The 26,505-nt window shown below is 41.8% G+C and overlaps 2 protein-coding genes across 8 annotated transcripts in view; both read right to left on the bottom strand.

Annotated features, from left to right (window-relative positions):
* IGSF5 (immunoglobulin superfamily member 5) overlaps positions 1-13,158 on the bottom strand; it is a 49,792-nt gene extending 36,634 nt beyond the window's left edge. For 3 of the 4 annotated variants that reach the window (XM_084843760.1, XM_084843762.1, XM_084843763.1), the window contains exons 1-3: positions 11,962-12,190; positions 10,139-10,218; positions 2,034-2,354 (exon numbers count right to left, since the gene is read on the bottom strand). In XM_084843760.1, coding sequence (XP_084699886.1) covers positions 2,034-2,354; positions 10,139-10,196 — 379 coding nt within the window. In that variant the 5' untranslated portion in view covers positions 10,197-10,218; positions 11,962-12,190. Of the gene's footprint in view, positions 1-2,033; positions 2,355-10,138; positions 10,219-10,321; positions 10,394-11,961; positions 12,191-12,814 lie in introns of those variants that run through there. The other variant, XM_084843761.1, reaches the window with a different exon arrangement.
* Positions 13,159-16,640: 3,482 nt separating this feature from the next.
* Positions 16,641-24,511, bottom strand: LOC146349906 (beta-1,3-galactosyltransferase 5-like). 4 transcript variants are annotated; one of them, XM_084843758.1, is made up of 3 exons: positions 24,365-24,511; positions 24,125-24,217; positions 17,706-19,901 (listed from the first exon to the last, which is right to left on the bottom strand). In XM_084843758.1, exons 2-3 carry the CDS (start codon positions 24,161-24,163, stop codon positions 18,960-18,962), a joined length of 981 nt encoding a protein of 326 aa, XP_084699884.1. In that variant the 5' UTR covers positions 24,164-24,217; positions 24,365-24,511; the 3' UTR covers positions 17,706-18,959. The 4 variants fall into 4 exon arrangements, with proteins under 4 accessions (XP_084699883.1, XP_084699884.1, XP_084699885.1 ...); XM_084843757.1 differs by lacking the exons at positions 24,125-24,217; positions 24,365-24,511 and adding an exon at positions 22,865-23,331 and having other exon boundaries at positions 16,641-19,901; XM_084843759.1 differs by lacking the exons at positions 24,125-24,217; positions 24,365-24,511 and adding an exon at positions 21,609-22,009.
* Between the last annotated feature and the right edge of the window lie 1,994 nt (positions 24,512-26,505).

Raw genomic sequence — 26,505 nt, 5'->3', positions numbered from 1 at the left:
ACAGCAACTCCTTTAATTGTTTCTGCCTCATACGTTAGAATGTTGAGCATGAAATGTTTTGCATGTTTACCTTAAAAATGGAATGTGAGTGTATTACAAATGCATGCTTTCAACCACAGACCTTCCCACAGCTACATTACTGGCTATGGGCCTGCTGTGTGTTAAATTAATGCCAGTTTTGCATTACACAACATTAAATTATTAGGGTATACAAGGCTTCTGAGACTGGCTGGGTGGCAAGGATTCTAAATACTGTGGCCAAAAACTAATTATTTCATAGCTTGCAGTTAGTGCTGGCAGTTTGCTGCACAATTAGTGGCATTATGGGAGATGGCAAAAAGAACTGAATGCTTCCATAGAGGCAAACAAAAGTGACAATGGTTCAACAAATTCCAGAGGACTAGTGCAGCAGAACAAATAGTCTTGTGGCACCTTAAAGACTAAGGGTTGTATCCAATGGGTTTCATCCAATGTCAGTCTAACTTAAATCCCATTTGTTCCAATGAGTCTGCTGTAAGAGCCAAGCTACACATTCTACTAATTGCGTCAGTGTAGCTGAGGCTGCTGTTTTTCTTTACTTTCATGTAAGCATGTGTAGTCCTGATCCGGAGCATGTCTACACCAGCCTAAAATCCTACAGTTAAAACAGGGCTTTCTGCTTCCGTTTTAAATGCAGGATCACAATGACTCCCTTTTTCATGTGCTTCCTTTCCTCCTTCCCCTTTCCCCCTCCTTCTTCCCATATCTGACTCTTCCACTATCTTTCATTGATCTCACTCCACTTCTTGTCGCTTTTACTCTTTTCAAAGAGGAAACTGAAGCAGAACACAACAGGGTAATTTGATAGCTCATTATCTGTGATCTATTTAAAAACAGAACAAAGGGCATTTAGTGCCTTGAATGATCACGGCATCATGTAAACAGCCCGCAAACCTCTCTGAAGGAGCAATCTCAATCACAGGATAAAAGCTCAGTGTGAAGGGGCCCCCAGATTGGGACCATGGCACTTTGGGAGAGGAGAATTTGAGGTCCTCACCCACCCATTTCCCCCCACCAGCCGAAATTCTACCACCCCCCGGGGCGGGGGGGGCAGTATTGAAAAAAGAAAAAAGACTCCATCAAAATTGAAGGGGTGGAATTTGGAGAGGGGGGGAGGTCTGTTGCCTTCCGGAGCATCATGATCCTGATCTGAATCAGAGCCACGCACACATACACAAGAGTCAGAAAAACTATTAGGCATAGCTACACTATGTGTGATTAGGAAAGCATTTAGTTTGGCCCTGAATGTTGCCGTTTGTGATGTCAGATTTATGTCCATTTATTCTATTGTATAGCAGGCTGACCTATTTTTCCTATCAAGACAGCAGATGCGCATTGCTGGCAGGTGATGTCCTATATCACACTGGAGGATGAACAGGTGAATAAGCCTCTTATGGCTGATGGCTGATGTCATTTGGTATGGTTGACATTATTTGGTCCTGTAATAGTGTTCACTGAGGCTATGGATATGAGGATATAAAGTTGGCATTTGGATTTATTGCAGGGCCTAGTCCCGGCACTAAGTTGTCAATTATGTCTCTATTAGGAAACCTGCTGTTACTGGTGAACATCCATTTTATGTTGCTATCTGTAAAGCAAAGATAGATAAATACTGTCTTGAGCAAGTCACTGTTCTCACATATATTGGCTAAGCTCAGAAATGTCACAGATCTACTGGTTCTTTCAAAATTTTATGGGTGTTTGAACCCACTGTCTACATTTTTCCTCTGTATCTGTGTGTACACGTATTGTATATGCCAATTGAGGATTATATCGGGCATCTACCAAAGTTGCCTTTAGTCCACAAAAGCTTATGCCAACAAGAAATCTGTTTAGTTTTTAAGGTGCCACAAGGCTCTTTAAAGTTTTTAGAGAGGGTCATATAGGAGAAGTAGGAAATAAGATGCATAGTGTATATGACTTCTCTGCAATGACCCCAAATAATTAAATGAAAACACATGCAAAACTGAATGATCATGAAAATGTTTACGCACCTTGAACAGAAAGAAATGCATACTTATTGTCATCTTCATTCTGTATACTGCATCTTATTTGTCCAGAATCATTCAGTTGGACATCATACATGATCAGCTCTGAGGTAAATATGGCACCATTTATATAACTTTGCTGATTGTATCTCTCATCTGTTCTAATAATTCCTCCAGAACTCAGTACAGACAACTTGGGGTTTCCATTGAAAAGCCATATTATAATTTTCCACCCTTCCGACACTGTACAATTAAATCGGGCCTCTGATCCAGCTAGAACGGTTAAATTTCTGGGGCCTGCTATGATGTAGTAGCCAAACCCAGGATCTGAAAATAGAAAAAACAGGGATTGAAACTAAACCAACACCAGTATCAATAAAGGTGTTCCTAGCTTATCTTGCATGTACATCATGATAATAGTTATAAAGTCAATGTACGTACGTAGGTGCGAAGTATCTGACACCTGTATTACACTTACACTTCCATGTGACCAAATAAGATGAGACACGTTTATAGTTAGCATACTGGTACTGCAAATTGATGTCAGATAGTGTACGCAAAGTCTGAGGATCCTTCTCTGTCAGTGTTAGTAACTAGAGTAACCAATCGTTTTGCAAGGTAAGTTTGCCATGTGTCTGTCAGTTTGGCTTTGAAACCTGCAGGGTAAAAATAAATGTCTCTTGAGAATAATTTGGAGTGGGGAAACAGTGGGCAGGGAAAGCATTTAGTGCAACCTCCACCACTGCTTCTCCACTCTAAATTTCCCTCTCCTAAAGCAGTGGTGCTATTATTATTACTCCCCTTCATGGATCACTGCCTTGTTGTGGCGAAGGGGCTTGCGTAACTCAGTGAAGCCATAAGCTATGCTGTGCAGGGCCACCCAAGATGGACAGGTCATGGCAGAGAGTTCTGACAAAATGTGGTCCACTGGAGAAGGAAATGGCAACCCACTCCAGTATTCTTGCCAAGAAAACCCCATGGAACGTATCACAAGGCTAAAAGATATGATGCCGGAAGATGAGCCCCTCAGGTCGGAAGGTGCCCAATATACCACTGGGGAAGAGCAGAGGGAATTTCCAGGTAGTGCCAGAAAGAGTGAAGCAGCTGGGCCAAAGCCGAAAGGACACCCAGCTGTGGATGTGTCTGGTGGTGAAAAGAAAGTCCGATGCTGTAAAGAACAATATTGTTTAGGAACCTGGAATGTCAGATCAATGAATCAAGGTAAGCTGGAGGTGGTCAAACATGAGATGGCAAGACTGAACATCGACATCTTGGGAATCAGTGAACTGATGATAAAATGGACAAGCATGGGTGAATTTAATTCAGGTGACCATTATATCTACTACGGTGGGCAAGAATCCCTTAGAAGAAATGGAGTAGCACTCATAGTCAACAAAAGGGTGGGAAAAGCAGTACTGGGGTACAATCTCAAAAATGATAGAATGATCTCAGTACGAATCCAAGGCAAACCATTCAACATCACAGTAATTCAAGTCTATGCCCCAACCACTGAGGCTGAAGAAGCTGAGGTTGATTGGTTCTATGAAGACCTACAACACCTTCTAGAACTAACACCAAAAAAAGATGTCCTCTTCATCATAGGGGATTGGAATGCTAAAGTAGGAAGTCAAGAAATCACCGGGATAACAGGCAAGCATGGCCTTGGTGTACAGAATGAAGCAGGACAAAGGCTAATAGAGTTTTTCCAAGACAACACGCTGATCATAGCAAACACTCCTTTCCAACAGCACAAGAGGCGACTCTACACACATGGACATCACCAGATGGTCAATATTGAATCAGATTGATTATGTACTTTGCAGCCAAAGATGGAGAAGCTTCATACAGTCAGTAAAAACAAGACCTGGAGCTGACTGTGGCTCAGATCATGAGCTGCTTCTTGCAAAATTTCAGCTTAAATTGAAGAACGTAGGGAAAACCACTAAACCATTCAGGTATGACCTAAATCATATTCCTTATTAATATACAGTGGAGGTGAGGAATAGGTTTCAGGGATTAGACCTGATAGACAGAGTGCCTGAGGAACTATGGACAGAGGTCCGTAACATTGTTCAGGAGGCAGCATCTCAATCCATCCCAAAGAAAAAGAAATGCAAGAAAGCCAAGTGGCTGTCTGATGAGACTTTACAGGTAGCTGAGGAAAGAAGGGAAGTGAAAAGCAAGGGAGAAAGGGGAAGATATATCCAACTGAATGCAGATTTCCAGAGCTATTTAAAATCCTAAAAGATGATGCTGTTAAAGTGCTGCACTCAATATGCCAACAAATTTGGAACACTCAACAGTGGCCACAAGACTGGAAAAGGTCAGTTTACATTCCAATTCCAAAGAAGGGCAATGCCAAAGAGTGTTCAAACTACCATACAATTGCACTCATTTCACATGCCAGCAAGGTTATGCTCAAAATCCTACAAGCTAGGCTTCAGCAGCATGTGAACCGAAAACTACCGGAAGTACAAGTGGGGTTTCGAAGAGGCAGAGGAACTAGAGCTCAAATCGCCAACATTCGCTGGATCATGGAGAAAACAAGAGAATTCCAGAAAAACGTCTATTTCTGCTTCATTGACTACACCAAAGTCTTTGATTCTATGGATCACAACAAATTGTGGCAAATTCTTAAAGAGATGCTTTTAAAAGCAAAAGCAGATATTCCTGATCTCCTACTAATGGTCACAGTGGAGAAAGACAAGAGGGAAGGGAGGAGTGCACAAGACAGAGGCTCAGAACTGCTTGTATATGTAATGGTAAATGCTAGTTCATTACATCCAAACCAGACCAATATTTAATTTGACAATATTTGTTTGATGCTGGGGTGGAGACAGAAGGTAGATCAGGATCTTACAGGTAGAGCTCTGGGCAATTTGCAGTAGACCAACACAGGTGAAACCACTCCCAATGGTTTAACAATAGCAATCAGAAATGCCTTTTTCCACCAGAAACTTAAAGCTGGAAAGCTGGGGGAGGAGGGGGGAATAGGAATTGATTTGTGTGCAAAAGGATTTGTGTGCGAGCTCCAGTTCTGGTACTGAAAACAAATTCCTGGTCTGAGGATGTGGTCAGAGGCACCTTGTTCTGCAATTTTATGTCTACCATCTTTAGCCACTATTTTGTACTATTTTTTTCCTAATTGGTGAACCTGAGGGTTCTAGTGGAAAAAATAAATAGATCCCATAAGCCTGAATTTTGCCCACGCCTAGCATAATGGAACCTGGAATTCTGGTTTAAGACCTAACATTTGTTGACCCAAACAGGTTTTAAGCAACCACTGAAATACTGCTTGCCAAGTTGGGGCTGAAGCTATTCCTAAGAGCACGTGTGGCTGCTTAGGTAAAGAGCCTAAGAAATACTCTTTAGAAATGCACTGTCTTGTATTTTGAAAGCAGGGGGAACTCACATGTTCCATCACAAACATTTTGTATGGTCCTAACTCCTAATTCATCCTGTAAGACTAATACTGATCAGTAAGAGTTAACCTTGCAAAGCTTTGTACTCAATTAAGCTGACTGGCAATGACTTTAATAATAAGTTATCTTGCTGGCAAAACTGGGCTTAAAAAGAAAGACATAAATAATCACCAAAAATGCAAGTGATTTTTCCAGAGCCAGTGCCTGCATAACAGCCTAATACTATGTTCAAGATTCATGTGAAGAATATACACTGATGGCATAGTGGCATATTTCCCATGAATGTGAACCGATTCCTGAATACCTTTATTTGTTCATTTATTTTGGTTATCCTTTGCAAATGTCAGGTTTCCTGACCCCCCCCCCCCCCAGCACACACGCTCAGGCAATCTGGCACTGGACATCCAAATCAGTGAGATTTCTTTATTGCAGGGAATACCATGGCAAAAGCTTAATGGTTACACTCTTCAGAAATCATATAGCTGATGGTCAGTAGCTATAGGCTCTGTGTAATTCCAGAACAGTCCAAAGCTAAACATTACTACCGTGACTGAGATCCTCAACGTCGTTTCCCCATTGCCACCTCCACAGTTCTGAACACAAGAGAAGGGACTCTGGATTCCTGGGTACCTAACCCAGATAGTCTTTTCACAGGGCTCCAACCCTGGACATGGAAAGGGAATGATTCCTGGAATGAACCCATCAGGCAATCAGGGGATAAGTAACTTCTTGAAAGGCCTAACAACTAGGGATGGGGGAGAATGCCTCCACGGACCCCAATGAGGCCAGATTCCAAGAATCCGGCCCCACTGGGGCCCATGGTGGAACGGAACACTCACCTCTGCCTCCCCCCAGAATCCATGCAGGTCGGCTCCCTCGTAGTGTTGATCCTGCGGAGCTAGCCGCCGGCTCCGCTTCGCTGGCGATACGGCTGGCCGTCATTGCCGTGCAGTATTGCTGGGGTAGGGTAAGTAAGTCTCCGGACGCAAATGGCATAGTGGGTGCCATTTGCAGCCGTAAAGCTGGTAGGTTAGCCTAAATGCAGCCACCAACAACAACAACAGCAAGAACAACAAAAAGGAACCCATAATAACGAGAGCACAGGTTGATAATTGTAGAAGGTTGACTGCCTGGTTAAGTGGGGTTCAACCTGTCCTGGAGGGGGTTGGACTCCCCCTGAAAGACCAGGTGCATAGCTTGGGGGTGCTCCTGGATCCAGCACTATCATTGGAGGCACAGGTGGCCTTGGTGGCCAGAAGCACCTTTTATCAGCTTAAGTTGATATGCCAGCGGTGACTCTATCTGGATGGAAATACCCTAGCTACTGTATGTATGTATGTATGCATGTATGACATTTATATCCCACCTTTCTTCGAACATGGAACTCAAGGTGGCTACATGTGATTTCCAAATAGTCTCCCCTCCAAGCACTGACCAGACCCAAACCTGCTTAGCTTCAGCAACGTGGCTGTCTCATGTGCCTTCAGACTATGCCCTGGGACATTACTCTGGTAACCTCCCAGTTGGATTACTGCAATGTGTTATACGTGGTCCTATAACTATTCGGAAACTTCAGTTAGTTCAAAACAGAGCTACTAGGTTACTAACTGGGACTGGCCGATATAATCATGTGACATCAGTGCTTCATCAGCCACACTGGCTTCCAAAATGTTTCTGAGCCCAATTCAAAGTGTTGGTGTTGACTGTCAAAGCCCTAAACAGCTTGGGACCAGAGTATCTAAAGGAACATCTCCTCCATATGTACCTGTTCAAATCCTTAGGTCATCTTCAGAGGCCCTCCTCAGAAAGCCCCTGCCAAAGTAAGCTAGGTAAGTGACTACAAGAAAGAGGGCCTTCTCAGTTCTGATACCCCGCTTATGGAACTCCCTCGTGGTTTGCCTGGCACTTACATTGTTATCTTTTTGGTGCCATGTAAAGACTTTTCTCCCAGGATTTTGGAGACCTAGTTCTAGATTTTTATGGCTGTTTTATTTATTCCTGTGATGTTTGTTTTGTATTGTATTTTACTCTGTTAAAAATTTGTATTGTATTATATATTCTTAACTGTTTGCATGGCTTTTTAGTCTTTTAGCTGTTTGTAATCTGCCCAAAGAATGTTGGTTATTAGGTGAATTGAAAAGATAATTAATAAATAATAAATATGGTGCCATGATATGAAAGGCGTCTCGTGAATGTCATGTTCCACTTTCAGAAGGAATAATGATGATAGATCAGTCACCATGGAGCATCTTTGTTAACATAAAGCCTCTAAACAACCAGTACTAAAGTCCTCTTCATACATTACAAAGGTCTTATTTGGAAAATGCTTTCATGTGAAATTAACATGATCTCATGAGCAGACATTTTACTACATATACATTGATTGGAAAGGCACAGTTATCTTCACACCACATGCACATAGCAAACAGACGCAGATACACACGTGTGTGTGAAACTATGACATGATTATCTACATGTGAGTTTGCTCCTAATTCCTACAGAGAAGTGGCAACACAAAACTTTTGTAATATGTGAAGCTCCTCTAAAACATTTATTCTAGAAATTTAAACTTGTGAATGTAGCTGTCCTATATTAAATACTATGCAGTTGTGCTACACAAATCGTGTGGTGAGTCCCTCAGGACCAAACTAGACAAGTTTGTCACATAGTTTGACCTTGCATACCTATTTGAAATAAGTAGCTGGTGTGAGGGTGGATAGTGTGGAAGGATGGGGGGTTTTAATCCTTTTGCCTTTTCACCCCAGTCAGAACTGGACACCACGACCCTGCACTTGCTGTTTGCAATGAGAAGAAATCTTGCATTGATGTGGTGGGGTCAGAGGGTTAAAGCCCCCACCACTTCCATAGTCCCAATTCCCCCCCCCTTTTTTTGCTGCCTATTTATTTTTTAAGAAAAAACTCAGCTACGGAAGGACAAATTACATGACAAGGGTCAAATCTAGTTTGGCCTCAGTTCATTCAATGCTTTTTTAATGATCAAGGTTAATAGTTTACTATCTCTGTAATAAAACCCATCATACTGTCATTAAAACTCAGCCTGAGAATAAAAGAATATGCATAACCATTTACCATCTGCTCTGCAAAGGGAAGTAAAACATAGGGCTGCACTCTTCCTCAGCTGAACATGAAGATATGCAAAATGAAGAATGAAAAGTGGAAGAAATGAACCACAAACACTTGGATGAGATGGCTGGATAGCATCACCGATGCAATGAATATGGACTTGAGCACACGCCGGGAGAGAGCGCAGGACAGGGAGGCCTGGCGTGCTATGGTCCATGGGGTCACGAAGAGTCGGACACGGCTGAGCGACTGAACAACAACAAAGTGTTCTGAACATGCACACAAACGTTTATTCAGATGCCTGTCTTCCAGGGAGCTACACACTGCGTTGTCTTTTACATCTTTCTTTTCCCTTTTGAAATTACACCTGGGGGCTTAACCGGGATTTGAACCTGACATACAGAACGTGGTGCTGAAGGTATACTTCAACTTCCATTCAATGTCTCAGTTTTCAAGGGGGACGCCGCATTGCACTGTATTTTGCATTTTCCTTGGGATCGACAATTGTGCCCTGGACAAGCATACCAGCTTGTATTCCAATGTTTCAGATTGCATTGCAAACAAAAAATCTGACAATTTGGGTTGTATAATGTAAGAAAAAATACAACAAATGTACATACACAAAACACATATATGAATTTTATAACCTCAAATGAAAAAATAAATGGCACATTACGTCACTCAGATACATAACATAAAATACGGTTTGTCCATAAGATCTTCTTCAGTGGTCAAATATTTCCTAATTATCATGTCTCATATAAACATATTAAAAACAACATATACAACCAAGCCTCTGAGACCAATCCGCCAAAGAACGAGTAAATAATAACAGTGCAATCACCAATTAACACTCATTCTCATACCCAGAAAAAAGGACAAAAGCAATATGCAAAAGTGCAAACTTATATATACTCAGTATAGCCATTAACATCCCAAAGCAACAATGGAACACCACTCCAGAATCTAATTTCTTAGGATGCAAACGTATGCACGTTAAAATGGAAAAAGTCCGACAACTCCCAGAATTCCCCAGCCAGCATGTAGAATTTGTAGGACTTTTTTCTGTCTAAACATGCATAGGATTGCACCCTTAAAAAGACTGAGATTATATAGTTGGTATATGTGTTTGTGTGTGTACATTTATTTTGTCTATTTTAGTAGGCATCCCAATTTGCCTAGTTTTTGGTTCTTTGGGTTGTTTGGATATTCTTTATTTTCATATTACATTGTGTTCTGCTGTACATCTTTTCTAGCCCCCCATGAAAATGGGTCTGGGATTTTAGTTAGGGGCTAGACTCAAAACTGAGAATGTTGTCCTTGAAAATGCACACTAACTTTCATTTGATTCATCAGTCTTCAAGGGAGGAATTGCACCATGTTATATTTTGCACTTTCTTTCTCCCTTTGCAAATTGCAGGGGAAGGGGGTTGGGCTGTTATTCAAAGGTGACCTGTAGAATTATGTCTTGAATGCGTGTGCCAAATTTCATTCTGGGATTTCAATGTTCTATTGAGTTATTCCATTATAAATGATTTGATAAATGGCAAAGGGAGGAGTTGTAGGAAAGGCCTCACTTTGCTCAGCCCATCAGAAAAAGCGTACCTGTTAGAAGGGCTAAAAGACTCAAAGTCAGCCCAGTCCTTTTGTGGAGTTTATCCATTCAGCAAGTTCTTCCCTTGAATCTGAAAAAGGACACCCACACATCACTGTAAAATATATATTTTAAACTATACTTTTACTAAGCATTTCAAAGCTCAAATTAAAATAACAGCAACAACAGCTGACCTTTAATCAGACCAACCAACAACAAAGTGGTACACTTTAGTCGAAAATAATGACAAAGAGCAGGTCTGCCTCCTGTATAAAAAAAATAGTAATTAGATGATGTGCTTGAATATTATAGAGGTAACACATTTCCAGAATGGGATGAGAGACTGAACAAAAACCTGCATGTTAGCATACGATATAAATAGGAACCAATGCGCAATAAAATTATCATTCTGAATCACACTATAAAGTTCACGAAATAGCTGTGTACACTTGCCCATGACAGTGGGCTGTTAATTTCTTGATACCATTGAGAAATAGTGATTCTGTATTTTTACAGTGCTTAGGGATCTCGCTAGCCTAGCTGCTAATAGTCAGTATACAATCATGTCATTACAAGAATAACAACCTCATCGTAAGGAATGCCCAGAAGTGCTAAACATGGGTCAGATATCAGCTCGTGGCCAATTATCTTTTCTTTAAAAACATACATCAACACCTACATCACGTAACATAGCAAAAAGAGTAGACTTATCAGTATAGGGGACTGATAGCACAATCCAATGTATGTTTACTTGGGAACTAAGTCCCACTGGTACTATGTTCAAAGGGGGCTTTTTCCCTCATAAGTATGTTTAAGATTGCAACCTTAACATTGTATTTGGGTGACCTAAGTTTCTGGTAAGACTTCTCAGTGAGTAAAGACTGAAGCAGTGCTCTGGGGATGTCTAGCAAAACATCCTAAGACAGGCTTGTATTTAAGTACTAGCCTGGTTACCACAGGTGGCCAGGAATTGCATGAAGAGGAGGAACTGAGAGCTCTGTCCCTTTTCTGCACAATACTCTCCAACCCTCCCCTGCCAGCCCCCAAACATTTTGCAGCCTAAGAACCTTTGGGGGTTAAATGTTTTTCACAAGGCAAAGCTACAGTTATTCTGAGATAGCTCTGCTCCATTTACTTGGGACCGTATGAGCTGTTACAGTGGACATCTCCTCTGGTGCCACGACAGGTGAAGTGCCAGATGGCGGTGGGCTCCCCAAGTTCATTTCCTGGGTTTGCATTTATTAAGTGAGGAGGGATCGTCTGTACACTGTTTCAGAGCTGTGCGATCAACCCAGCAACACTGCTATATAACAGTAGCCATCTGCACATGTGAAATTAGACACATACATTAAGGCTTACAATCCTAAAGACACTTACTGGCTAGGGACTAAGCCGCATGGTCGTGGTACTTACTTCTGAGTAAACATGTATAAGCCAAACAATACCGTACACTAATTGTGTAGTGTGTAGCTGAGGCTTGTCTTACTTTTTATTCTGTGCAAGCGTGTGTGGCCCCAATTCAGATCAGGATCACAGCACCTCAGAAGGAGAGGGTTAAACGTCCTCCCATCTGTTTGTTTCCCAAACTCCCCCCATGCGTGGAGGGTTAAAAAAAAAAAGTCAGGTGACATGCAAAAGAAGAGGCCTATCCAGTATTTTACTTTCTGTTTACACTTCGATGTTATTATTTGCTTACCTGTAATCCTTTAATTTTTGAGAGCTGACATCGTTTTCCAATTGTCATTGCTAATCACAGATTTATTTTTCAAGGAAACACATTTTGCAATCATTCACCAATACTAAATTTACTACAACAGACTGAGAGTTAACTTACCTTTTTACCTGAAGATAATGATTTAAAGCCCTTAAGAAAAGTCCTAGTCTCCCTTACAGAAAAGAGAATCTGTTCTTTGTTATCTCTTCTGTGCGAACCACTCCTCATATAAGCACACAACCAAATATTCGGAATAATTCTTCGTTGATTTCTCTTGATAATTCAGCAGGAAGTTCCAAAAGAAAATATTTCATGCAACTTTTGGTTGCTGACTGCGCTCTGCGTGACTGATTTGCTGTAACATTTTATCTCATAAGATAAGACTGCAACCAATGTGCATTCTCTTGATTTTTAATAATTAACAAGTGCTGCCAAAGCATGAAGTAAAAGGCAGTTACAAAACTAACTTCAGCTAAATATTCTGAGAAGACAAGGAAACAATGACACCTATTGTCGTAATTAGGCAATGCTCAGCACATGTTAGCAAAAAGAACAGAAACCTGGAAGTAAAATGACCAAACTGGCTCTGTTCCACTTTCATGACTGGCATAACATGTTGAAACTTAACAGGTACATCTTTTTGTCTACGTGGGAACATACTCCACCTGCTGAATTGCACAATATTCAAGGATCCCCGTCAGGAGGAAGGAAGTGTGTTGCTCACACCCCCCAGAACTCAACTCCTGAGAGGGAAAGTAACTGGTCTCTCGGTATGCTCCGGTTCTCCCCTAGTCTTGATCCTCTGCAGTCCAGCAGCAAAACGTATAGCAGAGAAACAATTAGGGCAAACCAATATTGTTGTTGTTATTACCCTTTAGAGTCTATGCACTAATCTCACGTTTATTGGCAATCCTTAGCCATATCTCAGCCATATCTGACAAGGCTTCTATTGCTTAGAAAGTTGTAACATTACCAGCAATCCTGGAATTTGCAAATTCCATAGCTTCGCTCTTCCATATTATTGATTTTCCAAGATCTTTCTCTGTTATGTCATGCAACTGAACCACCAAATGAATCAATAGACCCACAATTGTAGCAAAAAGCAGATGAAACTCAGGATAGGAATATGTTTGATATATATTAAAATGTAGGTACATGTACATCGAACTAAACTTGCTGTAACATGTAAAAGCACAAGGTCTCAAGTGGACATAGGATAATTTGTGTCATGCAACTGAGCCACAATGCAAGTTCAAACAAGATTATCTGTATATGCAAACCAAACCATGCACACTTGTGCGGCTCCACTCTAGGCCTAGGGCAAAACCCTTACTTCCTGTTTCCTGTGCTGTTAAGACTACATCTCCCAGAAAGCAGTGTATCAGCTCTATTGTATACAGATACTGCCATGTACACAACACCCCAATGTTGCTTTTTCTTGCCAGTTATGGGCCTGGTGGGTTCTCAGAATGTGGGCACATAGGAAGAGTACAGCTTCCTGGAGTATATGCCTTGTTATACCATACCAATTGAAAAGCAAAAATCAATAAAATATGGGGAGGGACCATCTGTCACACCCAAACATAGCAAGAAATAATCAAATAAACAGATCCAGGCATATGTATTCACCACCTACTATTTATTTAGTTGTCATGTGTACAATTTTCTCATGCATGAACACCCTGGCATCCACCTCATACGTTTTATTACCAGCTTCCTTTTCTCTATCAATATTATGTGCAGTTAGGGGCCACTTAGGGTGGCCATGCATCCTATCTTCCTCAGCTTTGGCTTTCCATCATTTGCCTCTCCAACAGTGAGCCTTCATAACATTCCTTGGCCACTCAGCATCCACAGTCCTTGCTGGGTTGTTTTGTAGGTTCCATCCCAGGCCTTTTCCCAATCCTACATATTTCACTCAGAAGTAAATCTCACTTACTGTGAGCCCTTCTGATTGGTGCCTGGCTGTGACTGGATGGGGGCTAATAAACTGAAGCTCAGTCTAAACAAGACCAAGATGCTGGTAGCGGGCGGTTCTTCTGACTAGATGGAGGATGCTCAGCCTGTTCTGGATGGGGTTGTACTCCCCTTGAATGAGCAGATTCGTAGCTTGAGGGTTCTCCTGGAGCCATCCTTGTCACTTGAGGCTCAGGTGGCCTCAGTGGCACAGAGTACCTTCAACCAATTTTGGTTTGTGGCCCAGCTACTCCTGTATCTGGATGGGGATAACCTGGCTTCAGTCATCTATGCTCTCAAAACCTCCAAGTTAGACTACTGCAATGTGCTCTGTTACTGAAGATGAAGCTCAAATATTTTGGCCACCTAATGCAAAGAGAAAACTCCCTGGAAAAGACCCTGATGCTGGGAAAGACTGAAGGCAAAAGGAGAAGGGGACGGCAGAGGATGAGATGGCTAGATAGCATCACCGATCCAATGAATATGAACTTGAGCACACTTCGGGAGAGAGTGGAGGACAAGAAGGCCTGGCGTGCTATGGTCCATGGGGTCACGAAGAGTCGGACACGACTTAACGACTGAACAACAACAACAACGTGCTGTGCATGGCACTGCTTCTGAAGACAGTTCAGAAGCTGTAGCTTGTGCAAAATGCAGTGGCCAGATAACAGGGACAAGAGGTCAATATATAATGCTGATTCTGGCCTCCTTGCACTGCCTGTGTTTCTGAGCCAGATTTAAGGTGCTAGTTTTGATCTATAAAGCTTTAAAGCTCAGGACCACAATATCTGAGGAAGCGCTTCTCCTGGCATGAACCTACCGTATACTACGCTCACCATCTAAAGCCCTCCTCCAGGTGCCTCCTCTGAGGGAAGCTCAGAAAATGGCAACGAGACTGCCTTCTCTCAGCAGTGGTCCCCCAATTATGAAACCATCTTCCCAACGATGCCCACCTGTCACCAATATTTTTATCTTTTCAGTACCAGGTTAAGACCTTCCTCTATGCTCAGGCATTTGGCAGCATATGATAAGTTTTTAATCAGGTCCTGGTTTTTTTATTATTGATTGTTAAGATTGTTTAGATGTATGTGTGTCTGTGTGCTGTCTGTTTATATGTTTGTATGTAAATGGTGTTTATATTATGTACACTATTGTATTTTTAAGGTTTTTAATCTTGGTAAACAGCCCAGAGAACTTTGGCTATTGGGCAGTATAGAAATGTAATACATGGAATAGAATAAATGAAATTAACCACTATTCATTAGTTTACTTAAAAAATAATCCATTCCTTAAGTATACTTAGATGTAATTGGCTCTGTCTATGGTGACCCCTTGGCTCTACCTCTGATGGAGAGCCAAGGGGTCACCATAAACAGAGCCAACTACATCAGCTCCAGCGGACACTAGCGCCACTGTAAATTACCTGGATGTAGAGGGGATGTTTATCAAATTAGCAGGTATCACACACCTAGGAGGAAGAGAGACACGATCAAGATTCAAAAGGATCTTGATAGGCTGGAACACTGGGCCAAAACTAGTAAAGTCTTGCATTTAGAAACAAAAACTGCAGAGGGACAAGTATAGAATGAGGGAGACTTCATTTTTCTCCCCCCCCCATCCCATTTTGTTTAACATCCTGAAGAGTTCCGGAGCTGGCTGATTATTCTAGTTGTTCCTAATAAAGATATTGCACTATTGTGGACTTTTTCTAATGGACCAGCATGGCTGTCTATGCTTTTTTGTGCTTCTTAGATTTAAAGAGGACGCTCCACTCCGCAAGTCCACACAACTCTCAGCATATAGCAGAACCAATCTGTCAAATATTCCTGGAAGACAAGTTTACTGTAGTAAAGTTAACGCTGCTTGACATCCTATATTGAGCTATTTCAAGAGTTTAAAAAACAGATTAGCCAGCAGACCTATCATTAATAAGGTTCAGCCTCCTCCACTAATTACTCCACTATACAGATATCATGTACTCTTGATCTACAGCAGTTGTTGGTGTGGTAGAGGCTTGGTATGAAGTCTGCAAGCATAACTGAACATTAAAAAACCATAGGATTATTTTATGTAAATCCCACTTTTGTGGGGAATTTTCCAAATGTTGTGATTTTTATCTGCTCTAAATCAAGTTGCTTATCTGGAATGCCATTTGCTCCTCTTATTGCCAAAATTACTACTTAGCATAGTTGCATTCCATATTTTTCCTTTGATGAATGGATTCTTTCTTACAGTAGTTTTAGGATCTTCAGTGAGAACTGGCTAGCAATAATGAAGTGTCGTTATTCAAAGGAAATACAGTATTAGTCGTGCAATGTGCTGAAAACAAAATGTATCAATAATTGAGTGGAACTTGAATTCAAGGATAACACAGTGCTCTTTAGTCCCTTAACAAAGCAACTTTACAAAGCAACTTTGATATTTTAAAATACATAATTTATGTTATAAAAGCAATGAAGTTCCATTGTTTTTCCCTATTAACATTATAATTGCAGGTTACTCTAAGTATCACCTAATCCTATTCCAGAAAGCTTTTAAATTGTCAATATGCAGAAGAGAACAGTTCAGTCTTTTATGTTATTCCCACAAAGAAAGCCTATGCATGTAACCATGTATACTTACATTATATACAGTACATCCCAAAAGGCAGTTTAAAAATCTTTTAAATAAATAAATAATCACACTGTCAGGGTTCCCCTTATGACCTGGACTCCCTGAGCAACTCCTTAAGGATCTCTTGCCTCCTTGAGAGTCCCACCTACCTTCTTTTACCTTCCCCTGACCAGTAACGTGGGGTTTAGGCTGTAGAGGTGGGGTGACTGACACTCCAGACACAGGGTTTAACCACAACAGTTTACTATTATATTAAAGCACGCAAATCACAGCTAAAGGTATTTACACAATACAGCTGAGTGATACAAAGGGCATTAAGAGAAAATAAAAGTTACAAAACACAAGTTCCTTTACCCAAGCTACACTTAAGACTTCTTCAGGCTGCTTCTTCCTGCTCCCGCTTCATGCTCTGCTCTTCCCCACTCTGCTCTTCCTGCTGTGGTCTTTCTGTCTCTCTCTCTATATATCCTCCTCCCTCAAAACCAAAAGTACTGTTTCAAACCTGAAGAAATGAAACTTAACTGGGGAAATGAAACTATTCCTCTCAGAGATACCCCTCCCAATGAAAACTCCAGACCTCTAGGCTGTTTTCCCTTTGCCTCTGTAGGCCTCAAACCTTTACACACACATATCTATGTCAGCCTTTCCCAAGCCGATACCCTGCAGATGTTTTGGATTATGACTCCTAGCATTCCCATTGGAAATGCTGGCTTGGGCTGATGGAAGCTGTAGTCTAAAACATCTGGAGAGCACCCGGTTGGAAGGCTGATCTATGCAATGCGATTCTGCACGAATTCTAGTGGAGAGGAAGGAGGCAAAGGAATAATAAAACGAGTCTTCACCCCATTACCAATGCAATTCCTTGCAGGTGGAAAGGTACGGGTAAAGGACTCTTTATTCCCCCCTCCCTCACAATAAATGTGATGGTTGGAATTGCATTCATGTGTGAACTAATCCCACATCCCCCAGAACAGTTTGATAGTGAAGACATTGCGTACTCATATCCCTTCTGTCCCCAACATAATCCATGAGGGGAGAGAACTAGGCTCAGGAAAAGTATGGCAAAGAGTATGCTCAGCCAACCTAGCCCTCTGAGCTGATCACCAGGGGGCTCCTGCTGGGCAAGCAGTAGGCTCCTTGATTTCTGCAACAGTGGGGGTCTCAAACATGTGTTCTGCTACCCCGTCCAGCACCTCTTTTCTGAAAATGGATGAATAGACAACTGTGTTGAATTTAACTTTGAAGAAAAGTAGGTTAGCAATTCAGTCACTAGGTAAAGCACAGTCACTACAAGTAAAATTGCACATTTTTAATTCACAAGTCAAAGATTTATTTATAGCTTCTGCATCACTGCATGTTTTAGAAACATCTAGAAACAGAACATTACTAAGTGGAAAAACTGAAACCGGAAGGAACATGGCACCATGACTATGATGCCTTGCTTGATCTTTCCAGGGGCATCTGGCAGGACATTGCTAGCGACGGAATCCTGGAATAGATGGATTCATGGTCTGGTGGAGCAAAGCAGTTATAGTCTAGCACTTCACACAACTTCTGCACTTTGCAGCTTTGTGCTAAAACACTGGTGGTCTCTTGACTTGCTGATCCACTTGAAATCATGAGCATGGCAATGGTCTATGCCCCTCGCTGACATCTCTCTTCGCAAATTTCATTGGAAAAATATTCAGGCCGTATATACTTTAAAATCTCATTTAAACCAGTTGGACATTACCAAATAAATGCATTTTGTAAAACAAATCACAGGATGAAAAAGGGTGAACAACAAGCCAGCGGTAGTGTTTTTAAATGTAAAACTGCTGCTACATATATGTATTAAGAATGATGTTTTACAGTCTTTGTGGTAAATGAGACTGCATTACAGTGTATAAAAAGCAACTTAAAGCTGCAGTCCTAGACTGACTTCTGAGTAGCCATGTATAAGATTGCACTGAAAATCACGTACACCTTGCTCTTAACCATATTTACTTACAATGCAATCCTATACTTGCCTACTCAGACATCAGTCCCTTGACCAGGTTCTCACCATCACCACAGCCCACCATAGCTTATTTAAGGCACAGTGGGTTGCGGCATGTGGCCATTTTGAATATGCAAGCCATGGTGGAAGCACACTGTGTCTTATTGTGTCATGCAAACCTGGGCAGCATGGGTATGCAAGGGTTAAAAATCCTCATGATGTTTAACCCCCACATAACCCATGCTGCCTAGGTTCCCACTACCATATTCAAAATGGTGGCTGGTGTGCACTGTGGGGCCCCATGGATAAATTAACGCATGGGCTTACCATGACGTGAGAACTGACCCCGAGTTCAGTGGGGTTTATTTCCAAGTAAATGGGAAAAGATAGCAACCTCGAAAATGAAAGACTCAGTGAGTTCTTTACTAAAGATATGTACGATACTTACTTACTAGTAAATATTTTTCGGGCCTTTTAAAATGACCTGTATACATCAACAAGAGATTATCATTGTTGTTTTTATTGTATCCATATTCTCACCAGTTCTAGAGATATCTTAACTATTTATCATCTACAGGTCTGGCCTAGTATTATTAGATCCTGTACCATCTCGGCATTCTTCATCCATGGAACTCTCCAGCCCAAACCAATAAATAAGGATTTGAGTAGGACTCATATTATGGCTGGTGATTATTTTTCTGTAGCGGCAAGGAGAAAATGGAACCTGGCTTGCAAAAAAGGTTGGCTCTGGATGGAGTTCTTCTGGTTTGATTTTTAGTTCAGCAAGGCACAGACCTACAAACACATCCTCCAGCATAAGAAAAGGGACCTTATTTGAAACTATATACACTTGACTAGCAACATCGGTAGAGAGAACATAACCAGTTCCAGAACAAAATGGAGGGTACTTTCCCCCTGGATAATCCTCTTCACTCACATACCACTTGCTGTGCGGATCCCGTATTGGAGGGTCATTGATTTTTAATAAACCTGTAAATAATCTGGTAGTATTATATCTTTTCAAAAGAAGTTCAGTGAGGTAATAAGTGTTCACAAACATATCAGAGTCAGTTTTCATCACAAAGGTAGACTGTGGACAGAATTTGTGAATCCACTCAAGGCCCATCAAAGTCTTTAAAGTTAAATTATAATATGTATCCAGAAAATCCTTTTGGATTATGTCTTTATATAATAAATTTTCTGTAGTAACCACAATCTGGTCATAGGTTCGTAAATTAGTTCCCAGGAGAAAATAGGTCACAATGAGCTTGTCAGCGATTAGTCTTTCCTTGCCCCATGTCTCACGGATAGCCATCCGGGCTTTAGTTTGGCAAAGTTCAGATGTTACCAGTATTACTAGGAATGGTGGTTTCCTGCTGCAATCTATATTAGGCAGTTTCAGAAAATGTATCTTGAGAATACATACGGCAAGAGAATTCCACAGGGTAGATAAGATGGAACAAGCTAGGGCCAATGCAACAGTGCAAACGAAGACCCTTCTCTTGAAGGAAATCTGAAAAAGAGGAAAATAAGTATAACTGCATCACTCCAGCCTAATTAAATGCAATATACAATTATTTCAATTTCTATAGCAGAGTTAAATCAAGGCAATTTAAATCAGCATTTTAAATCTTGAGTTAAATCAGCATGATTTAAATTCTTGATTTTAATCTGCAAGAAAAAGAGGCTGATACTTCTTATATTTCCCACACAATGTGCAAAACTGACTAGTAAAGTTACAACTGTATACTCCATGGATAGGGAACCACTGGCCTGCAGGGCCTCCTGTCCCTACCCTGATTCAGCAATTAGGCTTGAAAAAAGCCTTCCATTAACACAAATGGGAGGTTTCTTTCAGGCCTAATTGCTGAGTGGGGGTGATTTGCAGGGGGATGAGTCCAGATGGGTGTTTGTATTATTTGTGAGAATGCATGTGTGTGCATGTTATCCGTGTGTGGGGGGGGGATAAGACAAAGCATGGTGGCCTCACTCACTTTTGCTTTGGCCCTCCCCACCCCTGGCATGCAGGCCTTGGAAGGTTAGCCATGAGCAAGACTGGAATTCCTAAGAAGAAAATCCACAAATGATATGAGGACAGTGCTATCAATCTACCAAAATCCAGATTAGTACAATATGCCACAAGTACCAAAGAAGAACAGAAATATCTGCAGAGTGCCAATAACTCAAGCGTGTGATCTCAACCATAGACTACAAGTCACCAAACATGTAAATAAGTATTTTTTTTCCTAGCCTACCTTAGAACGACAGGCTAGAAGAAATTACCCATTTTACAGATGGAGCTCATTAGTGTAGTTTGAATTTCTAAATATTTCTATTGTTTTCTGTTAAACTAACACAAGTAAAAGGTTAAATACCGAGACCTCAAGATATTAACAACAAGCTAGTCTGGGCCTGCCCTTAAAAATAACCAAGTAGGCTGGGCCCACCCTGAATTCCACTTCTGGCCATGAGGGAATGTGACCCTCAGGCTGGAAAAAGTTTCCCACCCATGCAATACACACTTACCTGGGAGTAAGTCTCACTGAACTCATTACTTGTAGATATAAATAGGATTGTGTTGTAAACATGTTAATTTACACCTAAAGTACTATCTACCCTGGAGGTTTTTCTTCCTTTTTACAAGCAAGCATTTCATTTCCTTGCTGCACTGTATACGTTTTGCTTGGTTTCCTTTTTCCCTATAGAGGGAATGCCCTTAAAATATTCCCATGATCTTTCTTACATCCCGGAGGGGCACAGCTTCCCTACCTCTGCTCTTCTAGCCCTTATAAAATCGGGAGACACAAGGCAAAATGTGCAGCAATATTCTCACCAATAATGTTGTGATAACTGAACCCACTCCCACCTTCCATTTTTGTAGGCAATGAAGGAAGTTGCATCTCTAGACAGAATTACTTTAAAGGTCCAGAAATAAAACTTCCTGGTTCATTTTGAAGCTATCCTTTTCCCCCACGGTGGAACTGAAAATTACCCAAAGAAAAAAATAGAGAAATCCAGGGCATCACTACATCCGCCCACCAAATAAAAAGTAAGAGTAACAGTAGGAGTTTATGCTGTAGCTCCAGTCTTATTTTGTATTAGAAATGTTATGTTTTCCTCCTCCTCCTCCTTCTTCACTTTTTAGTCATAAAAAATTTCTATGCCAATGCCAAACCAATCCACACCAGTATCCCTATTTCAGGTTGGGAGGAAGACACACCTGTTCAATGCTGTCCATTGTTAATATTGCAGCTTATAGGTGAGGCTCAGCTTGAGTAGGATTTACACCCAAAAATACTCCATACAGGACGCACATACAGCAAGCTTCCACAAGGGTCAATTTAGTTCAATTTCTCCTCCCAGGCCCTCTCCCAGCCCAAATGCAGTGCCAATTGCATACAAAAACCTTGTGCTCTATTGACCTGCATGCATACAAACCACATTTCTGTGTGTGCATGCTGCTTGCAGACAATAAGCAGAATGTGTGTGTATAGGTAGAAAGACAGACCTGCACGCACACATTTTTCATGCAAAAATAAAAGTAAAATTTGCATTATTAACAAGCAATGTGCATGATATGCAAAACAAGTTGCCTGAATCTGGAGAACTCTGACCCTCTCCCAGTCCAAATCTCGTGTTCATTTTCATGCAGAAGCCTTATGTTCTATTGCCTTGTATGCAGACAAGCTGCATTTATAAATGTATAGACAGACACACACACTTTGCATGCAAAAATAAAAGTAACATTTACATTATTAGTAAGCAATTTGCATGATATGCAAATGAAGCTGCTACTTGCTTTGCGGCAAATCCTCCATTGTCACCAATAGTCCTTGTGACTGCTACAGGGGAGGAAAGGGTTAAATCCCCCTTCATGCCTGCCGCAATCCCGATAATTAGCACCCCCCTCCCCCACGGGTGCTTCTTGCATTTTCAACCTGCACTTGAAATGCAAAGATGTTTAACAGCACCCCTCGTTAATCAGTATGTCTAACAACGCACTGAAGAGAGTGCAGTTTCAGACTTGGCACATTGAAATTCAGCTCCATGTATAGCCATGGACCTGGCTGGGTGGCTTTCAAACAATAATCCAAGTCTAACTCATGTCGCAAAATATGCTGATGGACAATTAAAAAAAATATTGTTCCTTTGTGAAGAACACAGATGTTTACCACAGCAGCAAACTGTACTTACGATTTCACTTAAACATTTCCTATATATCACCTTCCTTTGTATAATTATCAGTATGTAAAGTGCTGCATGTAGATCAGGCTCAACTCCGTACTTCGCCATCAACGTCCCTTGGAGTGCCCTGGACCTGGTTGCACTAGGCCTCATCTCTTCCAAGAAACTCACACACATACACAAAGCACTTCACGCGAACACTCCCCGTCAGCACTTCTCACAGACACAAGTACTTCACTAACAGTTCCCAGTTCAGACACAGAGAACGCTGTTTCCCCTTCCCCAACCTACTTTCTTCACGGCAGCTCCAAGCCTCCGCCTCAGTGTGGTGGCAGCCATCTTGTTTTGTTTTGGTTTGAGAAAGAGCCTTGGCCTAGTGTCAATTTAGGTACTGAGGATGTGCTGGAAGATGATTTAAGCTGGGACTTTAAAAGCTAATATCTTCATGAGAACACAACAGATTCCCCTCCCCCTGCCCTGCTCCAAAAAAGAAGAGCAAGGCATGTAATTCCTCAAGTTTTTGAATGAATTTGAAGGGGCAAGGGAAAAAATAGAAAGTACGTCATGGATGGGCAAAAATGACCACAAACAGCAGAAATCTGCCAAAGAAGGGAAATTCTCCAAATGGCTGTATTTCGGCTACTCCTCAGTAGATCTGTCTGAAATGTGGCCAGTTTATGACACTTAGCACATAGAGAGTCAATGCCAAATCTCAGACAGTTTGAACAAATCATCTGGAATTTTAATATTTGGAGTGTTCAGACTTGTAAGGGCAGCAGAATATGTAAGAACATAAGAAGACCCCCTACAGGCTCAGATCAAAGAGGCCAATCAGATACCTCTGAGGAAGCCCAAAAGCAGGATGTGCAAACAGCGGCTCTCCACCACTGTTGTTCCTCAGCAACTAGCAATTTAGGGGTAGCAATACTGAGCTTTCTGTATTTGAGCAATTCACATTTACTCCAATTCAGGATGAATCAATGTACACATAGCAGTTCTACCATTATCATACTGCAATGATAACTATTGGTGCACATGACACCAATGGGCACCAATAGTTATCACTGCAGTATGATAACAGTAACTGCTATGTGTAGATTCAGCCTCGGTCAAGAATATAGTGCAAGGTACCACCGAATTTTTTAAGCATACCCAACAATTGGATCTGAATACCACATTAGGAGAGTAATTTCCCCCCGAAATAAAACATAGAATGTCAGAGTCACTCAGCTGATGTACATAAGTCGTGTGTATGTGTGTGTGTGTGTGTCTATAAATGGAGAGAAAGACAGCGTACTGCCATACAGAAAGACAATCTTCTTTTCTTACAAAAGTGTGCAGGGAACCACATTCTCAGACTATGTGCAGGTTTCCTAAACCCTCAGAAAGGAATTTGTGCTGTTCAGAGGAGAGAAGCAACACCTGGTGTTTTCACAAGCAGTATATGAGACTATACAAGTAATGCATGATGTGAAACTGAAGGCTTCATTTAACTGATTTTATTAAAAGATACTTTGCAATCCTCCATCCTTTATACATACATTTACATACCATAAGACATGTTGAATGCGTATGCTGGTTCTTTTTCATTTAGGCAAATAATGTTCATTTTCACTGCATTCATGATTTGAGAAATACCAACACCTGTTAAAAAACAGTACAAGCTGTAAACTTCTGTGGCATAAAGCAAGGCATCTCATATATAGACATATGTCTCAGACAGAACAGTAACTTTTCTCTAATTACAAACACCCTTAAACATTTATGCCGTAGTTCAAAAAACCTGCTAACCCTTCCTATGCCACTTTGCAAATGTCGGACCTCCCTTGATGTGAAAACTGATACATGAGATCCCCTGGCTATGAGTTGTCACTGGTCTGTGTAGGCCATTCAGCAGCACAGCAGTCCCTTCGTAAGGCTGCAGCCTACAGGTACATCAAAGATACACAAAGTTGCCATTGGCCTGTAGCTTGAAGGGCAATTAGCATGGCAGACCCCTCCTTTTCTTTACTCTGGACCACTTTTACATTCAAGAACTAAAAACACAGGAAAAATCCACTTGAAGTCAGTTCCCCTCTTACAATTACTGGAAATCAAGGCTCAACTGAAAAACCGAGGTAGTTACTTAAGTAATTACAAGGTAGTTATGCAAGAATAAGGTAGCTGCAGTAATATTTGATCTCTACTCACAGCAATGCATTAAAAAAAAGTTCTGTGATGGTAGCACTTTCTCTACAATGCCACTTCTATAGTGGAAAGGAAGACATGGAAGACGTTTACAAAAGTGTAAGCACAAAACACAATGGCTTCAAAGGCCAGTCATCAACTTGGAGGAAAGATTAACAAGCCATCTCTATGGTTAAGGGCAGATTGAAGGGCGAAAGACCATTGCCCCCCCCAAATTGCTCCTGGCCTGATGCTGTTATCTATATGGAAAGAACCTTCCTTTTTGAATGTGAACTGTTGTAGAGGAAAACCACCGGAAGACTAATGTATATTGAGGAGATAGGAATGGTGTGCCACAGTTGTTCCATCTGTTCCCATGTCTCCTGGAAGACCTTAAAACTTAGGCCTCTTTAAGGCCTTTAATGTGAAATTCAGTTTTCAGAGTTGGTTGCAAGTGGGGATGGCACGGCCTTGAAACGCAGGAGGAGGACATGAACGATGGGACGGCCTTGGAATGCGGGAGGGTACCATCTGGCTATTGTCCACTCGCTTCACCTAATCTTTTGAGTGGTACAGATATGACATACATCATCAGGTGGCTTAAGCACAACAGGTGTGATTAATTAAGGTGCTGTCCTAAGCGGCACATAGCACTCAAGAGTTGTTGTTCAGTCGTTAAGTCGTGTCCGACTCTTCGTGACCCCATGGACCATAGCAAGCCAGGCCTTCCTGTCCTCCGCTCTCTCTCTGGAGCGTGCTCAAGTTCATGGCACTCAAGAGATTAAGGTATAAGAAAGCCCTGCAGTTTGCCCAAAGTGAGCTTCGATGCAGACCTGACCGGGAAGGTGCTGCATGCATGCCGGCCGTAGACTGGGGTCTCCTCGTTGTTGTCCCTGGGGCTCCTGACAACTGACTGAGGACTGCTTGCTTGGTATTGTATATTCGTCTTTGATATCCTTTTGCTTGCTTTAAATAAAACCCCTTGACTTCAACTCACTTGTGTGCTTATTGCTCCTGAATCCAAAAAGAACCCTTGCCTTTGGCAAGACATTTGGCGTCACGAACAGGATTCAGAAGCAATGCCCTTGTGGGGGAAGAAGTCTGCTGAGCAAGATGTTGGCCAGAGCCGCATCCTGGTTGGTCCAGTGTCAGTGCCTGGGTGCCAGTGGCTCAAGTTTTGAATTGGCTGACCCCGCCGATGTCATGGGAGTCCGAGATGGCAGAATTTGGAGGTCCTACCCCCAATGCTGTGCTGAAATGCATGCAGATATTGGGGGTTGGAGAGAAAGGGGGGCAGAAGGTGGTGACAGGGCTAGGATGGGTTCTTCTCATTGTGCGCCGCACTTTGTGTGAACAATTAGAAGCCACTCAGAAGGCAGTACAGCAGCAAACTGATGACATGATCGCCCTAAAAGAGCAACAGGCTCTCTGGAGAGAGGCGCTGGAAGGCGTCCAGGGAAGGGGGGGATCTGGCTGAAGAACACGCCACCATGATGGCGGTACGGTTTGCCAAGCTTAAATACCGGAAGCAGGCAAAGACAGGGGTGCATACCTAACCCTCACAAAGTCAGAACTCTCATCCTATCTTGAGATTGGGACCCAGAAACGTGGGATGGAGATATTTGGGATTCTGATTAGTCTAGTTGGACAGAGGGGGAGGATGAGGGAGAAAGTGAACAGACGGCTAAAGTAAGACCACTAATTACTAATAAATCAAAGGGGCCGCCTGGAAATCCTGGTGCAACTCAGACCACTAGGACAGTGCG

Source organism: Heloderma suspectum, chromosome 3 (genome assembly GCF_057233095.1).
Source record: "Heloderma suspectum isolate Gila_16-S chromosome 3, 16-S_ref, whole genome shotgun sequence".
NCBI lineage: Eukaryota > Metazoa > Chordata > Lepidosauria > Squamata > Helodermatidae > Heloderma > Heloderma suspectum.
The sequence above is the reverse complement of the archived record's forward strand: the minus strand, read 5'-3'. Positions and strand labels throughout refer to the sequence as shown.